Source organism: Ostrinia nubilalis, chromosome Z (genome assembly GCF_963855985.1).
Source record: "Ostrinia nubilalis chromosome Z, ilOstNubi1.1, whole genome shotgun sequence".
NCBI classification, from domain to species: domain Eukaryota; kingdom Metazoa; phylum Arthropoda; class Insecta; order Lepidoptera; family Crambidae; genus Ostrinia; species Ostrinia nubilalis.
The window spans coordinates 24,485,365-24,508,587 of record NC_087119.1 but is presented as its reverse complement, the minus strand read 5'-3'; the positions used below and the strand labels follow the sequence as shown (position 1 = coordinate 24,508,587).

Sequence of the window (23,223 nt, the reverse complement as noted above, 5' to 3'; positions counted from 1 at the left end):
ATATCCGGACGGTGAATAAATAATACCATAAAGTAAAGGGTTTTATTTTTTGTTAAGGCTGATTAATTACACAATCACATTGACTATTCAAATAGATTCAGATCAACTAAACTAACATCGACTAATGTCAAATTATTCTGAATCGTCTGTAGCCAAAAATTGGAATTGATAGTAAGTAGGGCCCTCTGTTCAATGACATAGACAGGCTCCGATAAATTATCAACTGCAATGCGATTGGATGACGATCGAAAATCAGCTTATTGATCTGTACAACACATAGTACAACAGAGTCCCGATTACGGTATTTTTAACGTCTCCAATCCAGACACGCATCTCGATTCTGCGATACGATTGGTCGTTCAACAGCGTAAGTACGTCAGCTGTTTTTTTGACCAATCGTATCGCAGAATCAGAAGCGCGTCTGGATTGGAAACGTTAAAAGTTACCGTAATCGGGGCTCTGTATAGTTTTGTTGACAGCCAGTTCAAACGAAGTTGAAACGTAACGTAAACAGAGCGAAACTGGCTTTACGTAAAAAAAACTGACAGAACGTCTACTACTACTTTTTCTCAAATGCAAGTAAAACGCTTCAAGAACATTAAATTTTGCTGTGTTTTAGTAATTTTAGTTTCAAAAATAATTTGTTCGGACTTCTAATGGAAAGTTTCAAAGGGGAAAGTTAAAATAAAAGTCGATTGTTTCGTGCTTGTTAGCGCGTGAACTTTACCGTGATACTGAATTGCACATCAGCTGGTTTGAAAACGGAGCGTGCGACGTTACAAATTAGCGCAATCAGAGCATTCAGAGCTCAGCGTTGCAAATCGACTAGACGACTAAAGAATCAATTGATTAATAGACAAATATGTTTTTTTTTTGCGTTCACGTCCCTATCTCCCTACAGACATCTTGTTTCACTTCACTTCAGTCACTTGTCATTTATTTGTCAAACGTGACATGAAAAAGTGTGTGCGTGAGTTTGTGTGGGTGAGGAGAAATAAAATCAATATTTATCAATACACCTGTCTATCCTTTACATCACGATTTCAATTTGGCACTGGGGACATTTAACAGAAAATCTCGTGATAAATTAATCGTAAAAATGAAAGTACATTTCTAATTTCAAAAATCGTGATTTGTTATCTAATATGGAGTGAGTCTGTTCTTTGTTATCGACACGTCCAAGGAACTCCCAAAAGATGACTGATTCAAGTTCGTACTCGTCTTTGATGGCGCTTGTGGACAGCCACCTGTCCAAGACCAGTGTGCAGGCAAGTGGATCAGAGGGCAATGATAATCCGTTTCCTAGATTGCAACTGCCAAGATTGAAAGGCCCAAATGCGACCTTGTCGGAAACTCGCCTGACGCTTCCTTCCACGCAGCGTCTGCCACTGCCCACGTTAAGCTTGACTGATAGCCCGATTCAAGAAGTCCTGGCCATGCAAGTCAGCAACATGCTCAAAGCTAAAGAAAAGAAAAAGCAACAAGAAGAAGAGGCAGCACGACTTGCACGCGAGCGCGAAAAATTAGCCGAAGAAATGAGAAAACTGAAGATGGAAGATGATAAAAATGATGAACATATCATTGATTTAGTCAAAGCTGTAAAGGAATCGATGACATTTAAGAAACCAGACCAACCAGCTCCTCGGAAGAGGAAAGTATCACTTAGCGGCAATAGCTCTATCGAAACTTTGTTTGAACCAAAATTTATTGACAGTGAAATTAATCCGGTAAAGGTGAAAACTCCGGAACCTTTATTACCATGCAAGACCGATATGTCATACATCTTGACACAGAAAATAAGACGAGGCAAATGCTCAGCATTTGGAAAAGTGCTCACGTCAAGACTGAAACCTGTAGCTGCACCGTACTTAAGAGAGACAATACATTCAAAGGTTGTAAGGTTTGATTTCTCAACAAAATCTCCATGTGATCTGATAAAAGAGAAACTACGACAACCCCGGCCATATCCATCACGTACATTTGACTTATTGAGCATATTCCCAGACTTGGAGGAAGAATTTTCGAAGTAAAATTGTAAATATTTATGATGAATGAAGGCTGGACATTTAAGATCAGTTGCACTGATGTATATCCAAAAAAACTATCAGTGTACAATGAATTTAAACTTAAGATTTCAGACAGTCAGTTCTTGGATGTATTTAGTTTAACTGGCTGTAAATTAGGATAATAATAATGATTATTATTGTAGTATACAATACTCACAATGAAACATAACTAGCTATAGAATCAGGAATGATGTTGCACAAAAATAAATTGTCTTTACTATATTTAGTAATTAGTTAGGTAAATAAAATTTGTAAGTTTATAGACTAGGGTGTTAGCACGGTAATACTATTAGTATTACCGTGGTGTTAGTATGTTATACTAATATTAATATTGTACTTAATCTATTGGTCACTGCTTCACATACAACTGTAGTGGTTGTACTTTTTCTGACTTAGTTTCAGGTTTTATTTGAATTCAGTTTTCAGTAAAGTCTTGTGAATAGACAAAATTTTTGTTTGCGTTGTGACTCCCTAAGAATATTGATCTCATTTTTATTTTATTTTCTTGTATAAACATATCAACCATAGTGCCTAACCGCACCGCACAGTTACAGTTAAGCTGAGTTGCACCATCTTACTTTAACTTTAACAAACGTAAAAAATCTGTCAAACCTCATACAAAAAACACCGGTTATTATCATAGTTACCGTCAAAGTATGTTGGTGCAATTCAGCCTTATTCAAGGACTTAAAGACATATGATGTACAATAATTATATTATTTGATAATTAATATATTATTATTAAATGGGATTCAAAATCATGTTTGTAATATTATTTAATACTTATTTCTATTTTTTTTGTACTGTCCTTTTATCTTGATAGATTTTTAAGGCATCAAGTTGCCATTGGCGGATTTAATACATGGAGGCATTCTCTCCCAGCCCAGCCCAGTAAAGACTGAAATCACGATACTTAAATAAACTATCGCCCATATTCACAAACATTACTATTTACTATGATGTCTCATAGTGCGCGTGGACACAGGGTGACACACGAACCAATCACAGAGCTCTATTCAACGCTGTGCGTTCGATTTGCCGCTTTCGTTTCTGAATATAGGCGTATGTGACACCAATAACTACTGTGGGAGTCGCATCGTGTCAGTCGCCGTACTACTATTAACATTGCTGTGCTCTTTATTGTTTATAAATTAATTTAATAACTGCGATAACAACCCCGATAATTCATACTATGTAGCTTGCTCTGTATGTTTTGCAATGCGAATTTTTATTCATTCATTTCCCTCTATAATGCTTTATTGACTGGACTAATGGCTCAATAATAATATTTTGATTTGATTTCTTTATCCTAGTTTACGTTCACGATTAATCCTTCAAGCTCCGCGAATCTAGCTAGACACATTAGATAATCAATTGTTATGACATTAATTAATGCCGTCTGGGACTCAATCGGTTAAGGCCTTGTCGCGTCCTTCCGTTCTATACATAGCCAGAACGCAAGGGTGTGAAACTAATCGAGTATAGTTTGGAGATGACTTTTTTTACTAAGCTCCTCCAAACTATACACGACCAGTACGCATATGCTGCGTACTGCTCGCGTATACTTTGTAGTGACTTAGGTCAATTATCTTACTCCAAAATATACATCGCCAGTACGCATACGGACTAATCATGTATGTATTGTAATAAGTGCGTGATTACAATTTATACGCGAGGAGTTGCATGCTAGTCATTTTGTCTTATTGACCTCTCTATATTAATTCATATCTGCGTGTCTACTTTAAACATTGAATCATCTTTCGACACGTATTCTGCCATAGAAAAGATTATTTGTTTTGGGGCAGTTAATTAATTTTCACCAATTCTCGAATAACTCTTAAATTAAGAATTATGTAGGTATGGAAATATTATTATGTCAAAATGATTTTGTTCTTGAGATAAAAGTTAATAAATAAAATAAATAATAAATAAATATCCTTAGACATTTTACACTGTGCTTCTAGTCCCAAACTAAGCAAAGCTTGTACTTACATAATACTAAGTATTAAACATACATACTTAAATACTTTTTTTTTGTAAATACATACTTACTATACATAGAAAACACCCAGTCCAATACAAACAAATATGTTCATGCACACAAATGTTTGTACTGTGCGGGAATCGAACCCGCTCCCTCCGGAATAGTAGTCCGTTTCGAACCACTACACCAAACGGCCGATAATACAAACCTAGCATTTAAAGTCTCGCATAATGTATTAATAATGCACGCTGAACTTTCTTCTCTCACTCTCTCTAATTTGAATTTATAATTACACTAATAACTGTTATTTAATTTGAAATTCTACCTAATCAATTTAATTTCAAAAACCACTTACAATAGTGTTAAAAATCTAGATTTATTATAGATTCAGTAAAATAATAATATTTTATGTAATAATATCGAATAAATGTAATTTTAAATATAATTCCATATTTTACTAAATCAATATCAACTAAACACACTCTAGTCAAGTGTAAGTGGTGTAGTAGGATCGAGTATAGTTTGGATATGACTTTTTTTACTAAGCTCTTCCAAACTATACACGATCAGTACGCAAAATTCGGTGAACGTCAGAATGGCGGGTGTATGGTCACAGAAATGAATAATATAAATATGAATTTTTAATACCTGAGGTGTACCTTTATGTACCTTTAGTTATTAATTTTGTACTTCCCTAATACGGGAACAATTTAAATTACAAAATGAGCCGCCAACCTGATATCAGGTTGGCGGGTGTATGCTGAAATTGGACGAAACAGGTAAGTTATGGTTTTCTTATATTTACCATTATTTAGTACCTCAAATGTACCTCACAAATATATTATGATAAACCAAATGCGACGAATAATTAACGAGAAAATTGATACGAAAAATTTGATGTCCACCATTTTTTTGATGGCCACCATTTCTTTTAACAAGTTAGAAAGTTGACACTGACACAGATAATACATACCATACAGATATTTTTTAAGTCTGTTTTTTATGCCAATGCCAATACTTTCCTAAAATCTAAAAGTATTGATAGTAGCGCCCTGCTGTAAATGTCATAAGGTTGTCCAACGTGGCAATAATAGGGATGTTGACTGGGTAATGAAATCGAAATTCTATTCAGTCCGTCAGACAGATAATAAAAATATTTTGGAGACATTTTTTTTTCATAATCTAATAATTAAAGTATTATATTGAGTTGAAATGTCGCGTGACGTCACTTTTGAGTAAAAAATCTACTCAAGCGTGACGTAACGCGCCAATTCAACTCGATGTAGGACTGTTATTATTTAATTATGAAAGAAAATAAAAAATATGAGTTTAATATTTTCTAATATCTGTCTGACGGACAAATAATTGAAAATTTATCATTTAGACTATTGGAACTATTATTCGTGACATCGTATTCGTCTTCTTCTTCTAATTTTATTGTCTTTTCTCCTTCATCTTCTATTCTTATTCTTTTTCCCATGGTTCTTCTCATTATTATTATTATCTTCTTCTGTCTTCATTTCTTGTTTTTTTTGTCTTATTTCTTCTTCTTTTATCTTCTGTATATTATTATTTTCTTTTTTCTTGGTTTTCTTTTATTTTTTCTTGTTTCTTCTTCTTGATATAATATCTTTATGATAAGAAGAAAGATAAGAAGAATAAAAATAGTAAAAACAAGATGAAATACAGACAGAATAAATGAATGAAGAATAAGACAAAAAAAGGATAAAAAGAAATAAAATATGAGAAGATGAAAGAAAAAAAAATAAGAAGAAATAAGACGAAAAAAAAAAACAAAGAAAATTAATTTTATTATGTATCCAACTTATAACGTATTACTTCATTCAGAGCTTCCTCGTTGTGGATAAAAAAATACTAGAAAACGATTCTAAGAACTCCACTTGCATTTTAGTCGGCCGCTTGGTGTAGTGTTTCGAAACGGACTACTATTCCGGAGGTTGCGGGTTCGATTATCGCACATTACAAACAAATTGTATGCATGAACATATATTTTGTTTGTATTGGACTGGGTGTTTTCTATGTATATGTATGATTTAAAAAGAAAAGCATTTAATATGTTTATATCCGTTGTCTAGTACCTATAGTACAAGCTTTGCTTAGTTTGGGACTAGAAGCGCAGTCTAAAATGTCCAAGGATATTATTTATTTATTATTTCTTATTCTTCAACATATAATCAAGAGAAAGAGGTATTTATTATAAATTGCTCTTCCAGCATTTCAATTTTATTATTCAACTAGCTTTCCGCCCGCGGCTTCGCCCGCGTGGAATTTTGTCTGTCACAGAAAAACTTTATCGCGCGCGTCCCTGTTTCAAAAACCGGGATAAAAACTATCCTATGTTCTTTCCCGGGACTCAAACTATCTCTATGCCAAATTTCATCAAAATCGGTTGCGAGGTTTAAGCGGGAAAGCGTAACAGACAGACAGACAGACAGACAGACAGACAGACAGACAGAGTTACTTTCGCATTTATAATATTAGTTGGGATCTTGCTTGATGATTAAAATGATTTTGCTTGATGAAATCTTATCAAGTTTCTTTACATGGTTACAACATTTTCACCATTCCTTTGCACCAATTTGTGAGATTCACCTGTAGGTAAACCTCAATAAAGCAGCTATTAAGAAAGAAAAATACTTAAAAATAAACATAACCCTCTTTCTGACGCAGTCGGGTAATAAACTAAATGTAATCTTAACATTTCAGTCCGACTTACCTGTCAACTCAACGACGTGCTTTAAAATCAAAGATTGAGTTTAAATTACGCCATATTTTACAATACACATTGAAAACAATATAACTCGCTTGAGTTTTTTTTTTGATATTTTCACAAAAATAACAAATAATCATGAAGATTCACAAAATTTCTGCAGTGGTTGACAAATCTCGTAATGGGTATTTCGCCGAAACAGTAAATTTTCTGTGTCCAGGCAGGCGAACACATGTTTTTTTATATCTATACGTATAAAACTATTTTTCTGGGAAAGTTCATCAAAAGTTTTATTTGTTTTTGCTATTACAATAGCAGATACTACAAATAATAGCGTAGAAAAACGTAATCAAAAGTCGTTTTTCTAATTTCCTTGTTATGTCCATTACTGTTGTTTGCCAAAATGAAGGCACACTATAACAAATTGAAGCGTAATTTCATTCTAATAGCACTCTCTTTATATTTGAGAAACGTTTGGCTATCGGAAAATAAAAACATTAAATGTCAAATACTTAAAGGAAGGAAATAAAGTGAAGTTAAGTTCTTGTCCGAGTCAAAAGTATAATTTCCCTGGGTCTTCATTTCGACCATTGTAGTAAGGAAACGAAAGAACGTAGAATGTAATGCACTGCACCGTTACACTCGGCCATTTCGTCCCAAAAGGCCATCGAGGCAGGACAGTACTTTGTTGACCAGTTTCGCGACAAATCGCATAAGTAGGTCCCTCCTTGGGTTTTTGTTTACTAAAAAGTCAATTTCTTTGGACGGCTTTTTGCAGCTAAACAATGGATTAATTTTATTGTTTATTTACACAGATGTAGTGTCTGTAGGGGTAAACCCATGATTTAAATAGTAAATGCATAGGGTAAATAGGTTTTTGTCTGTGGTGTCTTTTAGGCATAAATCTAATTTCTGTGGCCCTAATTTCCTTGTTTTCCGTGGCATAAAATGGCTTAGGAAATTATAAAAGACCATTTTTAATTCGGCATAAAGTAAAATTTTTAGTATTTCTTTATTGGAATAAGTTTAAAATTGACATTTTAAGAAATGGGTATCAGAATAGATATAGAACAACTTGTTTTTAACTCTAAACTCAATCTACTGCATTTATCTTCCTTAGTTGTGTAAAAAGGTCGTAATGATACAATATTAATTGGTATGTTGGCTTGCGAAGGTACACAAAAATGGGTCGAACAAAAAAAAGCAAATAACAGAAGAAAACTCAGAGAAAAAAATATTTATAATAATTTCCTTGGCTACCAAAAATTCATGACCTTATAACTTTGTTTCTAAAACGAATTATGACACCCCTTTTAGATATATTAGCTTAGTTTTTGCTACTTAATGCAATGGGAACCTAAAAATAGTTAAAAACAAAAAAATATTTCGTACCAAGGAAATTAGGCAAAATTGACCATTTTTGGCGAAATACCCTAATTTGTTTTGACAGGTGACAATAAAGCCATAGACAATTTCCTTATGAAAGCCACACTTTTCCAATATTTTTGTTTGCCATGAGATTCTGGTAGACCTATACAGAAGAGCACTTGGCACTACTATCAATCAATACTTTTAAAGGCTAAATGACAAATTTTCAATTATTTGTCCGTCAGACAGATATTAGAAAATATTAAATTCATATTTTTTATTTTCTTTCATAATTAAATAATAACAGTCCTACATCGAGTTGAATTGGCGCGTTACGTCACGCTTGAGTAGATTTTTTACTCAAAAGTGACGTCACGCGACATTTCAACTCAATATAATACTGTAATTATTAGATTATGAAAAAAAAATGTCTCCAAAATATTTTTATTATCTGTCTGACGGACTGAATAGAATTTCGATTTCATTACCCAGTCAACATCCCTATTATTGCCACGTTGGACAACCTTATGACATTTACAGCAGGGCGCTACTATCAATACTTTTAGATTTTAGGAAAGTATTGGCATTGGCAAATGCACAAGTGTGCATGCCATAAAAAACAGACTTAAAACATGGACCTATAAAAAAAGGCGGACGGAACTCGCGCTACAACAAAACTGTGACGCAAAATTTTGGCGTTTGTCTATTGTGTGAGTGAATTTAGGGATGCCATGTTAGCCAAAACATTTTACCCATTTATTTTAAGAAAATCATAGATCGGCAGATGTTACTTGGAAATGTAGACAGAATTATTCCGTGCCATTTTAAAAGGATGAAAGGTGTATGCGTTGAGGTAGGCGCGAAATTTTCAATGTTCAAATTTTCTTACATTGTTTGCAAGTCAGTGTGTCAGGGTATGTACATAATGTGGATCAAAAATTATTCACGCAGTTACAAATTACGAATCTTGTGTACATTATAATCATAATCTTATGCATCATCAATATATTATTATTATCTCTGATAGATTTTTTTTAACATACAACCTGACACTGACTTGCAATCCATGTAAGAAAATTTGAATTTCGCAGTTCCACATTTTTGGGAAGGATCAAATTTGCCCATTAAAATATATCCCATTAAAACACAATTATTATGATAAATTATTTTATTTCCATAGTATGCGTAATACATAACTAAAAAGTCCTAAAATCATTATTAATTTCCCATATTTCGGGTAATTTTCCCACGTAAATAACTGAGAACACTGGTCTTTGACGTATTATTTTTTCGAGTGAATGACGTTTGATTTCAATTAATTTCAATATTTTAATGTCGGGAAATAAGTGATTGGATTATTATTTTGCCTGTGAAATGTGATTCCTTAATTTTTGTTTGTTCGAACAGAACGGTTTTTACACAATTTCATCACACAAGACATGTCATATTCGTGTTGTTTTTTCGCTGCTTAAATGTGTCAACTGTGTGAAGTTTGCACTCGAAGTGGTGTAACAGGGTGTGAATGTGTGCGTGCCGGCCTGTACGTACAGGCAAGCTGGTGTATCCTAATGTCACAGTATTTTGTTGATGAGAATCCGTCCGACTTTTTTTATAGGTCCATGACTTAAAAAATATCTGTATGGTATGTATTATCTGTGTCAGTGTCAACTTTCTAACTTGTTAAAAGAAATGGTGGCCATCAAAAAAATGGTGGACATCAAATTTTTCGTATCAATTTTCTCGTTAATTATTCGTCGCATTTGGTTTATCATAATATATTTGTGAGGTACATTTGAGGTACTAAATAATGGTAAATATAAGAAAACCATAACTTACCTGTTTCGTCCAATTTCAGCATACACCCGCCAACCTGATATCAGGTTGGCGGCTCATTTTGTAATTTAAATTGTTCCCGTATTAGGGAAGTACAAAATTAATAACTAAAGGTACATAAAGGTACACCTCAGGTATTAAAAATTCATATTTATATTATTCATTTCTGTGACCACACACCCGCCATTCTGACGTTCACAAAATTCGTGTATAGTTTGGAGTCACAGATTTACAAACGGGCACTACAAAATATACACGAACAGTTTCCTATGGGTGCGTTCTGGCCATGTATAGAACGGAAAGACGCGGCCTTGTCCAGGAGGGCGAATTCGCCGCGAATGTCTTCGCGCGTACAAGTACGAATTTTCAACTCGCGCGTGTTTTGTGGACGCTATGTGTTGGTACGCGCGAAGACAATCGCGGCCAATTTGCCCTCCTGGACAAGGCCTAAGAAAAACAAACATGTGCGTGTTTGGAATTGAAAAAAAAAAAAAACGTTTTTAGCCTAGGCGCAGACCATCGATTTTTCGTCGGCCGATAGTTTAGTCGGGTTGAGCTCTCAGTGCGCACACTGATCCAACTAAACAGTTGTATCGGGCGTGGGTGCGCAGACCGCCGATTTATAAAGTTGGGCCGATTTATTGTCTTCATTCGATAGAGAGCTGTTGAAGAGATCAGTCGCGTGGAATGTTTCCCAGAAATATTATACTTTACTAACACTTGCACACGGCTTTCCCTGCATGAAATTCAGTTTGTCAGAGCAAAGTAAAAAAGTTTAATAAAAATCGGCTCAAACTTATTTTTTTCCAATAGGACATGAGAAGGGGAAATTATAATGAAAAAGTGAAATCGAGAGTAATACTTTAAATAATTAATTAATAATACAGGGTGTTGATTTCAATACCCGCCATATTTAGGGAGTAGATTAAGTAGCTTATTCTGATCACGAATCAGCAAAAAAACTGACTTCCAAATTTTTTATTATTATTTTTTAAATATCTACGATTTCCATAATCGACCACTACAGTGCAGAATAGTCCCCCAACGCAAACGGCGCGCGGCGCTCACCCGGTGACCCGGGCAAGCGCTGCGCCCCCCGTCCCGCGCCCCACTACCCGCGCTCGCCCATGAGTCAGTCAACTATCAGCCACAATCAGCTGTGAGTTCAAAGACGACTACTGGACAGAGCTTAATCCAAATCTACCCTAAAAATGTAATGAGTAAATTAGTTACTTACACTTACACCTTATCATGTTACGAGTTTATTTGTTGTTCTAAAAACTAATTAATTAAGTACTCTTTAATTAATAAAAAAATCTTTTACACGAATTTGCTTCCTTCCGCAAAATAATTTTTTTTACAGAACCTACATTATTATTATTTTTTAATTAAACCATGCTTTTATGTGTGTGATAAGCTTGTACCTACTTATCATTCAAAAGTACTGTAAACAGATGACAATAATGCTCTTTCATACAGGTTCGTTATTCCTTACATTTCCAGCTCTCTACCTTAATAACTTTTACGTCTTTACGATAGTAATTATTAAAATAAAACTTAACTTACCTAATACCGCAAACTGAACACCTAGAAATAACACACTGGCAAACTCTTGTTCCTTCACTTTCGATAGGAGATAAGACAAGATTTTGTTTTTAAACTCGATTGATTTCAGTACCTAAACAAAATTTCATATCTTAAAAGAAAATTTCATATCTTTCATTTGGAGCGGTGACTTGTAATTGAATACAATAATACCACCGCCTTGCGCGCGGCACGGACATCGGGCTCGCACGGAATAGGTACTTCCCCATCTTCGTGTTTCGGGCGTCATCGGGCGGCCACTCAATCGTGGATCATCGATTTTCTCTGTTCATCAGTCCGATTTTGCTATCCACGCAGAGAGGCCGCGCGCACGCTCCGCGAAATCTAGCTCGTATTTAGAATACCTAGTACTCAATCGCTATTTTCTTATTTCTTGCCTTGTAACTTCAACTTTTCTCTTCCTCTCTGCTTGATAACTGTTTTCTAGTACTTATTACTTCCTACTACCGTAATAACGTAATTTCATTTCTATCGGAGTTTAATTTAAATACCCTGAACGAATGTTAGTTAGGTTCAGGTTAGACTTCCATTCTTCATAACTTACATAAAATAATTCATCATCATGTTCGGGATTATTTTAAATGAATGTAATTTCATTACACGAAATAACTACCAAAATTTATTGATATTCTTATCGTTTTAATAATAACGATTAGTAATTAAAGATCTACAAATCATTTGCATTTGAGTGTTTTGAAAGCTTGCTTTAAGAGCATTAATGATAGGACGAATCTTTAGTTCACAAAGATTAAACAAAGTATTTTTCCCGCCGCTTTTACATTCTCATTCGTTGATAGACTTCCTGTACTAAACTGACGAAATTAAACTTTTCTGATGTTAAAAATTACGTAAAGTAGTTGAAAATGAAGAATAACGATAACTACCGATTCACGACGACATTCGATGGACGTATTTCATCGAATGCACTTTTCTAATTGCAAATTTGCGATTTTTGATTGTTTTCTCGTGCGGTTTTGAGTATTTAGTGTGTGAAAGTGTGATAGTGAGTGTAATAATAGTGAGTGAGTGTTAGGAAGATGCCAAACCATACGTACAGTGCTCGTGAGTACGTAAACATGGTTTACTGTTACGGGAGGGCACGTGGAAACGCATCTGAAGTCGCATCGGTGAGTAGGTACCTAGTTCTAAACTTAAAGGAATGTGTTTTTTTTTATGTAGGGAGTAAATAATCTGGTAATTTTGTGTACAAAATACTCCCGCGATTGCGGTAGGTAGTGGCGGAAAGCGCGTAGGTACGCTCCAATACACACACACACACACACACATAGGAAACAGCAAACTAATTTATAACGAACTTTAACTTTAGTTAGTCAAACAAAAATACCTATTTACACTACCTATTTTACGTGGCTTCCTTCAGTAGACTATCAGACATGATAAGCGAGCGATCCGCGTAGCTCGATGGGTGCCGCAGTTGAAACGTATTGCAGTATTACGAGCCACAGTACAGTTGATGTCGCACGGAAAATATTCGCTAAAAATTCTACTTTAGTTTGTAATTTTTTTTTTGGTGGATAATGCGTTTATATAAGTCATAATAGATCACCTAAATAAATATGGCGAGGATTGAAATCAACACCCTGTAGATTAATTCGGTATTTTTTGATTAACTACAGATTTGTTTATAAATTAAAATAACATATAGGGCTATTATTAATAATGATCTGTGACAAACACTGATTCATGCGTGCGAAACCGTGGCCAAAAGCCTTAGTTTCAGGAGTTAACTTAGACTAAGGAGTTATAATAAAACAATTGGATACTGGTAATAACAATATTTATTGAAAGGTTCAGTAGGAGATGTGTTGCACAAAAGAAACAAACAATGAAATCGTTACACAATTTTTCAATATATTCAAACTTTGTCATTAGACAATAAAAAACAATGACAATACTTGTAATAACAATATTTATTCAAAAGTTTAGTAGGAGATGATGTTGCACAAAAGAAACAATGGAATCGTTACACAATTTATCAATATATTCAAACTTTGTCATTAGACAACAATAAAAAACGATGACAATACTGGATATGACAATATTTATTTATGGGTTTAGTAGATGATGTTTCACAAAAGAAACAATGGAATCGTTACACAATTTTTCAATATATTCAAACTTTGTCATTAGACAACAATAAAAAACGATGACAATACTGGATATGACAATATTTATTTATGGGTTTAGTAGATGATGTTTCACAAAAGTAACAATGGAATCGTTACACAATTTTTCAATATATTCAAACTGTCATCCTACTTCCCACTAATATTATAAATGCGAAAGTTTGTATGGATGTCTGGTTGTTTGTTACTCTTTCACGCAAAAACTACTGAACGGATTTTGATGAAACTTTACAGTATTATTGTTTATAACCCAGATTAACATGCCATGATATGTATAATTTATGACGATCTGTGACAAACTAAATTTCACGCGAGTTCAGCCGCGGGCAAAAGCTAGTTAAACAATAAAAAAAACAATGACAATACTAGTAAGGGTAATAATAACAATATTTATTTGAAGGTTTAGTCTGTGGGTTTAGTAGATGTAAAAAAGAAACACAAAACAATGGAATCATCACACAATTTTCCAATATATTCAAACTTTGTCATTAGACAATAAAAAAACAATGACAATACTGGTAATTACAATATTTATTTAAAGGTTTAATTGCAGATATTGTACAAAAGAAACAAAACAATGGAATCGTCACACAATTTTTCAATATATTCAATCTGTCATTAGATAATAAAAAACAATGACAATATCAATAAAGATCAATGAAACGATTGAATAGTCATACAAGATGTATTCGAATAAACGTTTTAGATGATAAGTACCTACCACAGACAATGTTATAATACTAGTACCTAATGACTAATGCTATAGAAGTTAAGGGTCAAAATGGTATAATTATTTCAACTTCGTCTAGAAAAAAAAACATCCTATGACAAACCTTGTCCAAATCCGAATTTCAACTGTCGATGTTCGATGCGTTTACACTTTAATATTGTTTAAATTGACTTATAAAAACAATGTGACAATAAACAAAACAATGTAACAATAAAAACATCGAAAACCGCAGATATTTTGACCAAAAACATATTCAAAGGACATTGGGAACTTTAATATGAGAAAATGCCCCAGGGCGGACAAAAATGAAACGTATTTTATTTCAAAGCTTTATACTTGTAGGTATATTCACTTAAAGCGCTATGTTGTGAGATATGGGAATTCTGAGATATGACGAGTCTAAGTTGAAAATATATTTGTCTAAAATGATTTGATATTTTTACATGTTATGTTGTTTGGCATTGCAGAGTAACCAATAAAAGTAAATAAAATAATATAAATAAATAAAATATTATAAATACTTAAATTAATATTAGTCAACATCTCATATATTACTCCAACCCAAAATAAGTAGCTAAGGCATTTGTGTTATGGAAATCGGGAACGACGAACCACAACACACCCAAACCAGAGACAATGTGAAAAGATCGTTTTCTATATTGTCCCGGCCGGGAATCGAACCCGGGACCTCAGGATTGGCTCGGCACACCTTGAAAACCGGTGTGTGCGCCTCTCCGCCACTGAGGTCGTCAAAAATGTTACCTAAATGTAAAATAAAATAAAATATTAAAACTTCATTTTCTCAATATTCCCATATAAGAGAGAAAAAAAAATGCACGGAAATTCATTGGATATTAGTATGTATCATCTGTGATAGGTTTCGTTTGTGTCCGCTACTTTTCGAAAAGTGGGGCAAAAAGTTCCCAATGTCATTTAACAGTTGACGGACGGATTGGAATTGTATAAAGAAATCCTGCAATAATTGACTTACATAAATGTATTTTAATCTATGACAATAAGGATAAATGACACATCGAAATCGTTACATAGTTTTACAATGTATTTAATTATATTTCTATAATTCATAAAACATCAAAATCACGACAGTAGTTTCTAATTACATAAATATGACGGCCAAGAATATCCAAAATAACAACCAGAGCTGTCTCCCAGGCTCCATTCTATGGTAATGGTCTCATCTGGAACGGTAGGAAAAGTTATTTTCTGTTTTGGGAATAAACAAGAGCCCTTATAATATAAATGTAAGTTTAGGGTTGCAGGCAATCGTAAAAATACGCACAATATAATAAAGACAGTTTTGTGTAATGTGTTTTTAATTTGGTTGACATTATTTTTTATACGACCGTGGCGCTGAGTAGGTTAAACTTGCATTTGCTCGCGTGAATTTAGTGTTCAAAAATCATCGAATATGCCAAATCCTCCATTCGTCATAGATCTGATGTTCATGAAGTTTTCCTCATTGTCTAAGAGTATCTATGCCAAATTTCATCTAAATCCGTTTCAGACGTATAAGAGCAAAAAGTTGACAGACAGGGTTATATGTCGCTATGTCATATTAGCATGGCTTGCAAGTTTATTGCTTTGGAAAATACCACTCATTAGCTTAAACAACTAAGTACCTACATTTTCAACAGTCCATGTTAGAACAGTAATAAAGAAGCAACATATTATATAAATATACCACATGAAATAAATACAACAACGTATAGTATACCAGTTTTCAATTCTAACGTAATAATATCATTCATGATAATCAATTAATATTGCTTGCAAAAGCTTAAAATTTTTTTTACATTTTGTGCTGTATCAAATAAATATTATACTATAATCTAGCTAAAGTTACAATTTCGAATTAATTACAACCAAATCTCATAACACAATCCGCTCTCCGCTCGCCTTTGGGCCATAATTTTACTCAAAAATACATTTGAACGCTATATGGGTCGCGTGACAAATTTTAATGCCAGCGATTTTGGGTTTCAAATCTACAGGACAATTAGTGTAATAAGAACAAAAATGTATGCTTGGAGTCATGTAGGTATAATATAATATATCTTCATTTTATGTTAAGTATAACTTCATATTACTGAAAGGATCTTCAGTAACTTAGGTATACTTAATTATTTGAGGCTGGGTGTATTGTGTCATAGTTGGAAGAGTTTATTATTGTCATTTCAATATCAATATCATATAATATTGCTACTGGGTCAAATGAGTACAAGTTCAAATCTACTTACAATAGTAACTTTAACATTAATATTATAACAATATCATTTCAGGCTGTTGAGTCCATCAAACTTTTAGACTTTCTATTATTCTCAGTCTTAAATTTTGAGAAGCCCTAATGTTGGCAAAAGCCGGCATTTATAACTATAAAATAACAATAGGCAAGAATAAAAACATGATCTCACTTTGTAGGCTAAATCCTCCATTTGTTGACCTGATTACCTGTTGATCCTGACGATGATGATCACACTGATGGAAATAGGTTACAAATGTCACAACATTTATAGATAAACTAGCTGTGCCCGCGACTTCGTACGCGTGAAAACCCGTTTTCGCAACATTTTTCATTGTTACTCTGCTCCTATTAATCGTAGAGTGATTTTGTGTGATAGCCTATAGCCTTCCTCGATAAATGGGCTATCTAACACTGAAAGAATTTTTCAAATCGGACCAGTAGTTCCGGAGATTAGCGCGTTCAAGTAAACAAACAAACAAACTCTTCAGCTTTATAATATTAGTATAGATATGTGGCGACTCTTTACTAGTATCTACGAGTATTACACCATACCATAGCTATATCTAAACCATACCATAGATATACCTCAAAGGAGACTGACTGACATAATGATCTATCAACGCACAGCCCAAACTGGACGGATCGGGCTGAAATTTGGCATGCAGGTAGATGTAATGACGTAGGCATCCGCTAAGAAAGGATTTTACGAAACTCCACCCCTAAGGGGGTAAAACGGGAACCACGCGTGCGAAGTCGCGGGCGGCCGCTAGTTATGGTAATAAACCTATCAAGCGAGGAGTGACAAAGTGAGAGACTGACGCTACAACTTTGGTGTTCTGCTACACGAGTTGCTTGAAGTTGCGTTAGGAAGTACTTTGGGAAGTGAACTTTCATCTGTAAGTATTCTAAATATAAAATATGATCTTAGCAGCTAAATATTGCTTAAGGTTAACATCAACAATACTACCCCATTGGTTAACAAATCAATACAAAACATTTCATGACCAAGTCAAGTTTGTCACCGATATTTTTCTAATTGACTTATCAAAAAGGTTTAACAATAGTTTAGTTTAACGTAGTTTCAGTATTTTCAATCTCACTCACGTTCATAACGAACAATTCGCTAGAGCGAGGACAGACAGAATTGAAAATACGAAAACAGCGTTCAAGAATCTTCTGCTGCTTCGAAGCGATGCTACGGCCGGGTCGTGGTGGCGATTCATTTGGAAACTGATGCTATATTGAAGTTTTGAAGTGAATATAAGCTGTCTTGCTGAAGCCGAGTTAATCCAAGAAATCGAGCGTATTTTCGTATCGTAGTTCTAAGGCTGGTAATGGCGGCCGAGAAACTGGTGCGGCTCGTGAAGCTTCCTCGTGGCTTGGTACACGTCGCGCTCCTTATCGGGGTACTTTGTCGGCAAGTTCGGCGAGTGCAGGTTCACCTTGGCGGCGTATCTGTGGGGACAACAGGGATGATGACTGGGTAATGAAATCTAAATTCTATTTAGTCCGTCAGACAGATAATAATTAATTTGGACACATACCTATTTTAATTTTTTTAATAATCGAATAATTACAGTATTATCACAGAATAATAATAAGTACTACGTACAGAAGTTTTACTTCGCGAAGGTATTTAAAAAAATGTATGCTCAATGTCATTAACAATATGGTGTAATTTAGCCAGTCTCAAGAGTCAAGCACCATTTTGTTGACAAACGTCAGTGATCGGCACTGCGCCGAAGCTATAGGGCTGACTTCGGTAAAATGATGTGACGTGAGGTGCCAAACTGCGGAAAATGGCGGAGGAAATGAATGAATGAATTATCATGAATAATATTAACTACTTATTTACCTCTCAGTGTCTTGAGGCAACTTAAAAAAGTACATTCTGTGTTTTTATTATTATTTAGGCAGTTAAATACTGCACAGTATTTAGTATACCATTTTCTTTATTTTCTTCCATCTTACACAAGAATACGCGTGCGTGAGTCAATGTTCGCTCGTAGTGAGGCCTTGTCGAATAGTATCCTGTAGGTGGGCCATAGGATGTAAACTCGCGGAGATGAACAGGCCTGGTATTATATTGAGTTGAAATGTCGCGTGACGTCACTTTTGAGTAAAAAGTCTACTCAAGCGTGACGTAACGCGCCATTTCAACTCGATGTAGCACTGTTATTATTTAATTATGAAAGAAACTAAAAAATATGAGTGTAATATTTTCTAATTATCTATTTGACGGACAAATAATTGAAATTTTGTCATCTAGCCTATTGCAACTATCAAATATTACTCAAAGGACCTAAGTACTGAATAAATGATTTAATTTGAAGTTCGAACCCACCTTATACCAGCTATATCGATCTCGTAATGTCCACCAAGCACGTAGTCATTCGTCACCTTCTGAGCGACGCCGTCTTTGTCAATGTTTTGAACGAACCCGAGGCAAACCTAGGGAACAGGAAGATATGGCAAGTATCCTTGTCTAAGTGCTGTCGGCCTGGAGGTGATCTAGCGGGTTCATTCCCGAATTCCCCACTATGCTATTCCCCAGTTTATTTTTATTAAATAATTAAAATTTATTAGTTTTTTCCGGTGAATCCGCCTCGCCGGCCGGACGAGTGCGGTCAGCGGGAAACAAAAAATAAAATTTATATATTATTTAATTAATCATTGGTGGGGACAAGCCTAGTGGGGACAACGGGAATAAACCATCTAGTGCAGGGGTCACCGATTAGTTTCGGTCGGGGTCCATTTTTAGAAATGAAATGACCTTCGCGGTCCACACATATTATTAAAAAAAAAATTATTGAAAAAAGGTAATTACGGAAATTACAAAAGTTACATATCAATGAGAAAAGTGACATTTTTTATTGTTAATTATCTGTCTGAAGTTTGGAGTGGAATTGGTGCAAACTATTGACATTAAATCCTGAAGATGTTCATCAGTAAGTCGAGATCGAAATCTATTCTTAACGAAGTTCATCTTCGAAAATGCTGCTTCGCAAATATATGTTGACCCAAACAAAGTGAGAAGTTTCAAAGCTAATTTTTGTAGTTCTGGATATTTATTACCACACACAAATTTTATCCAGAACTCTTCACTGGAAACTTCGGCATGTTTGTGCTTTAAAACTGTGTTTTCTTACTGTGTTTTAAAACTGTGACGCCGCGCTTCACCACCGCGCGACGATCAACGCTTATGCGATGCGATCCGCAATCTCTTGCTTGCAATAACTCGGTCCGCATACAATGGGTCGGCGGTCCGCATGCGGATCGCGGTCCGCCATTTGGTGACCCCTGATCTAGTGCACCTTTGACTACGCATAGCATAACAAATTAATAATATTACAGCGCCACTCCGCTGCTTGCCGCAATAGAATTAAATCGCCGCTCCACAATAAAAAAAATCGCTATTTCCATGTGAACTGTGCGACTACGCGCCGCGTGGCCTATTTTTTTCAGTTCACTGCGATAAGTTAAGTAATTCGCTTTGCAGTGATACTCACCTTCCAATAACGATGGCGTGCGATTCAATATTAATTAAACAAAGCACCAAGTGGTGCTAATAACAATTTTCCTATTCAACAAGCTAGTGATGGGCGGGGAGTAACTACACGGCTTCGCTGACCGTACGACCCACCTCGGTCGAGATGGGCAGAGACATCAATATTATAAATCCACATATTTTTTTCAAAATTATGTGTATTTATGCTGTATGCGGGTGGCGCATTTCGGCGATTCTGGCGTTAAGGAAATCTTTTTTGCTGTGGAAATCTTTTGTTTTGTGGAAATCTTTTATTTTGTGGAAATCTTTTTTTTTTTTGTGGAAATCTTTTTTTTTTGTGGAAATCTTTTTTTTTTGTGGAAATCTTTTCTTTTGTGGAAATCTTTTTTGTTGTGGAAATCATTTGGTTGAAACTGCTGCAACAATTGAGGTCACAGCTGTGTCTTCCGATTTCCGCGATGGCTTCACATGTCCGCAGGGCCGACCTGGGAATTGAACCCAGAATCAACCTATGAAACCTAGATTATAGCCAGCACATTAAGAATTTTACTCATTAATTGTTTAAATTGTTCAAGATCAAATATTTCATTTAAGTTAATACTCATATTAAAGACTCAATCAATTAATTCAATGTATTCCATACAAATCTTTAAGCCGCTCTTAGATGCGTCTTTTTTTATTCAATTTATCAGACGTCTAAGATGGCTCAATTAATTTACTTTATTTATTCAAGTGTCTCAATAAATTCGATCTTAGCATGCATTAATTTTACTTTATTTAATATATTTCAGCAAATTACAAGTGAGACAAATATTTGTTAAAATTACTTTATTCATCTTTCATGGCATGCATTATTTTAGATTTTAGAATTGAGTCGTCCTAGACATCTTTAACATGTCAAACGATCCACTAAAGTTACTAACAACTAAGTTCAACTTACTTGGAAATAGGCATGCATTACGTTAACAAACGGAATACCAATTTACTTTTCATATTAATATATTTTCCAAAATATAGCATGCATAACGTTAAAGACTGTGCTGCTATATAAAATGTATTTATAAAAAATCTGAAAAGTGGATTAGTTTATGATAAAGCTGAAAGAAAAAGTTAGTGGGGGGATATCAGCGACCGAAACGTTCGCACGGTGGTCGTGGTCGTGTAGCGGCTCCCCACCCGAGTTGTGTGGCTCACCTGTTTTTTGAACGTGAATCCGTAGCTGGTGGTGGTGGTTTGTCCGCAGTAGTTCCCGTCGCGGTAGATGGGCTCGCCGCCCCAGGACCACAGGTCCAGCTCGTGGTCGTGGTCGGTCAGCAACAGCTGGACGTACTGCCGGCGGACGCCTTCCGAACGCTGCTTCAGCAGGGCCTCTCGCCCAATGAAGGGGATGTCTTTCTGTGGAGCCGTGTTTAAATAAAGGTGAAGATTAGCTCATTAGCTAGGCACTATGGCGATTATCACACTGCACCGCGCTCCGCCCTGGTCCGCGTGGCGACATATAACGAATCCCGCGCGAAAACGCGTTGTCAGTGTGTTGCGCCGTGCGTGTTTTCTATACAAACTGAGGTACTTGCATATAATGATTAAATCTGTCGTCCCGCGTACCGCGGCGGAGCGCGGTGCAGTGTGATAATCGCCTATTTGTTTTGAGTTTGAGAAAAAAATTGAAATGTATTGGGTAGTTGACACACAGTTCTGACATCACATTTCTGTCAACTCAATTTACTATTTTGTATTTATCATACTAAAAGTAAATTAAAAACAAACTCAATTTTTAAAGCTAAATTGAAGTATTTTCAGTCTTGAAACATTATTTGTTAATGGTGTCAAGTACCCAATAGTACTCACGTTAGACTAGCCCCAGACAAAACTTCACCATGTTGTTATGTGTCATTAAAGTGCTCACGTTGAACTTGACGCGCCAGGTGCGCCCGCACTCCAGCGGGGTTAGTAGTAGTTTCGCACGATTTTCCTTCGCACAAATGTGCGAAAAGTCCCCTTTCAAAAATATTTTTTTTAGTAGGCATTTCGCCCGGATGTATTTAAAATCGCGTGCGAATCGACTCTTTTTTGAACTATTAGTATGCGATTACTAGTTCTCAAAGGGGTCGATTCGCACCTGTTTTTAATACTTTTGATAAATCCGGGCGAAACGCCTACTAAAAAAAATTTTTTTGAAAGGGGACGTTTCGCACATTCGTGCGAAGGAAAATCGTGCGAAACTACTACTAACCCTCCAGCGGCGTGGTCATGGTGTCCAGGTCCTGGCCCCAGAACTACTCCACCAGCAGCGCTTACGTGTAGTACCCACGTGACTGCCGCCTGCTGTTGGTATGTGTCATAGTGCTCACGTTGAACTTGACGCGCCAGGTGCGCCCGCACTCCAGCGGCGTGGTCATGGTGTCCAGGTCCTGGCCCCAGAACTACTCCACCAGCAGCGCTTACGTGTAGTACCCACGTGACTGCCGCCTGCTGTTGGTATGTGTCATAGTGCTCACGTTGAACTTGACGCGCCAGGTGCGCCCGCACTCCAGCGGCGTGGTCATGGTGTCCAGGTCCTGGCCCCAGAACTACTCCACCAGCAGCGCTTACGTGTAGTACCCACGTGACTGCCGCCTGCTGTTGGTATGTGTCATAGTGCTCACGTTGAACTTGACGCGCCAGGTGCGCCCGCACTCCAGCGGCGTGGTCATGGTGTCAGGTCCTGGCCCCAGAACTACTCCACCAGCAGCGCTTACGTGTAGTACCCACGTGACTGCCGCCTGCTGTTGGTATGTGTCATAGTGCTCACGTTGAACTTGACGCGCCAGGTGCGCCCGCACTCCAGCGGCGTGGTCATGGTGTCCAGGTCCTGGCCCCAGAACTACTCCACCAGCAGCGCTTACGTGTAGTACCCACGTGACTGCCGCCTGCTGTTGGTATGTGTCATAGTGCTCACGTTGAACTTGACGCGCCAGGTGCGCCCGCACTCCAGCGGCGTGGTCATGG

The 23,223-nt window shown here is 36.0% G+C and overlaps 1 protein-coding gene across 2 annotated transcripts in view; it reads right to left on the bottom strand.

Moving 5' to 3' along the window:
• Window positions 1-13,368: 13,368 nt before the first annotated feature.
• Window positions 13,369-23,223, bottom strand: part of LOC135087093 (pyruvate dehydrogenase phosphatase regulatory subunit, mitochondrial) — a 46,025-nt gene continuing 36,170 nt past the window's right edge. For both annotated transcript variants that reach the window (XM_063981934.1, XM_063981935.1), the window contains 3 exons: window positions 21,430-21,630; window positions 19,072-19,178; window positions 13,369-18,182 (listed from right to left, as the gene is read on the bottom strand). In XM_063981934.1, the coding sequence (XP_063838004.1) occupies window positions 18,050-18,182; window positions 19,072-19,178; window positions 21,430-21,630 (441 nt within the window). In that variant the 3' untranslated portion in view covers window positions 13,369-18,049. The remainder of the gene's footprint in view (window positions 18,183-19,071; window positions 19,179-21,429; window positions 21,631-23,223) is intronic.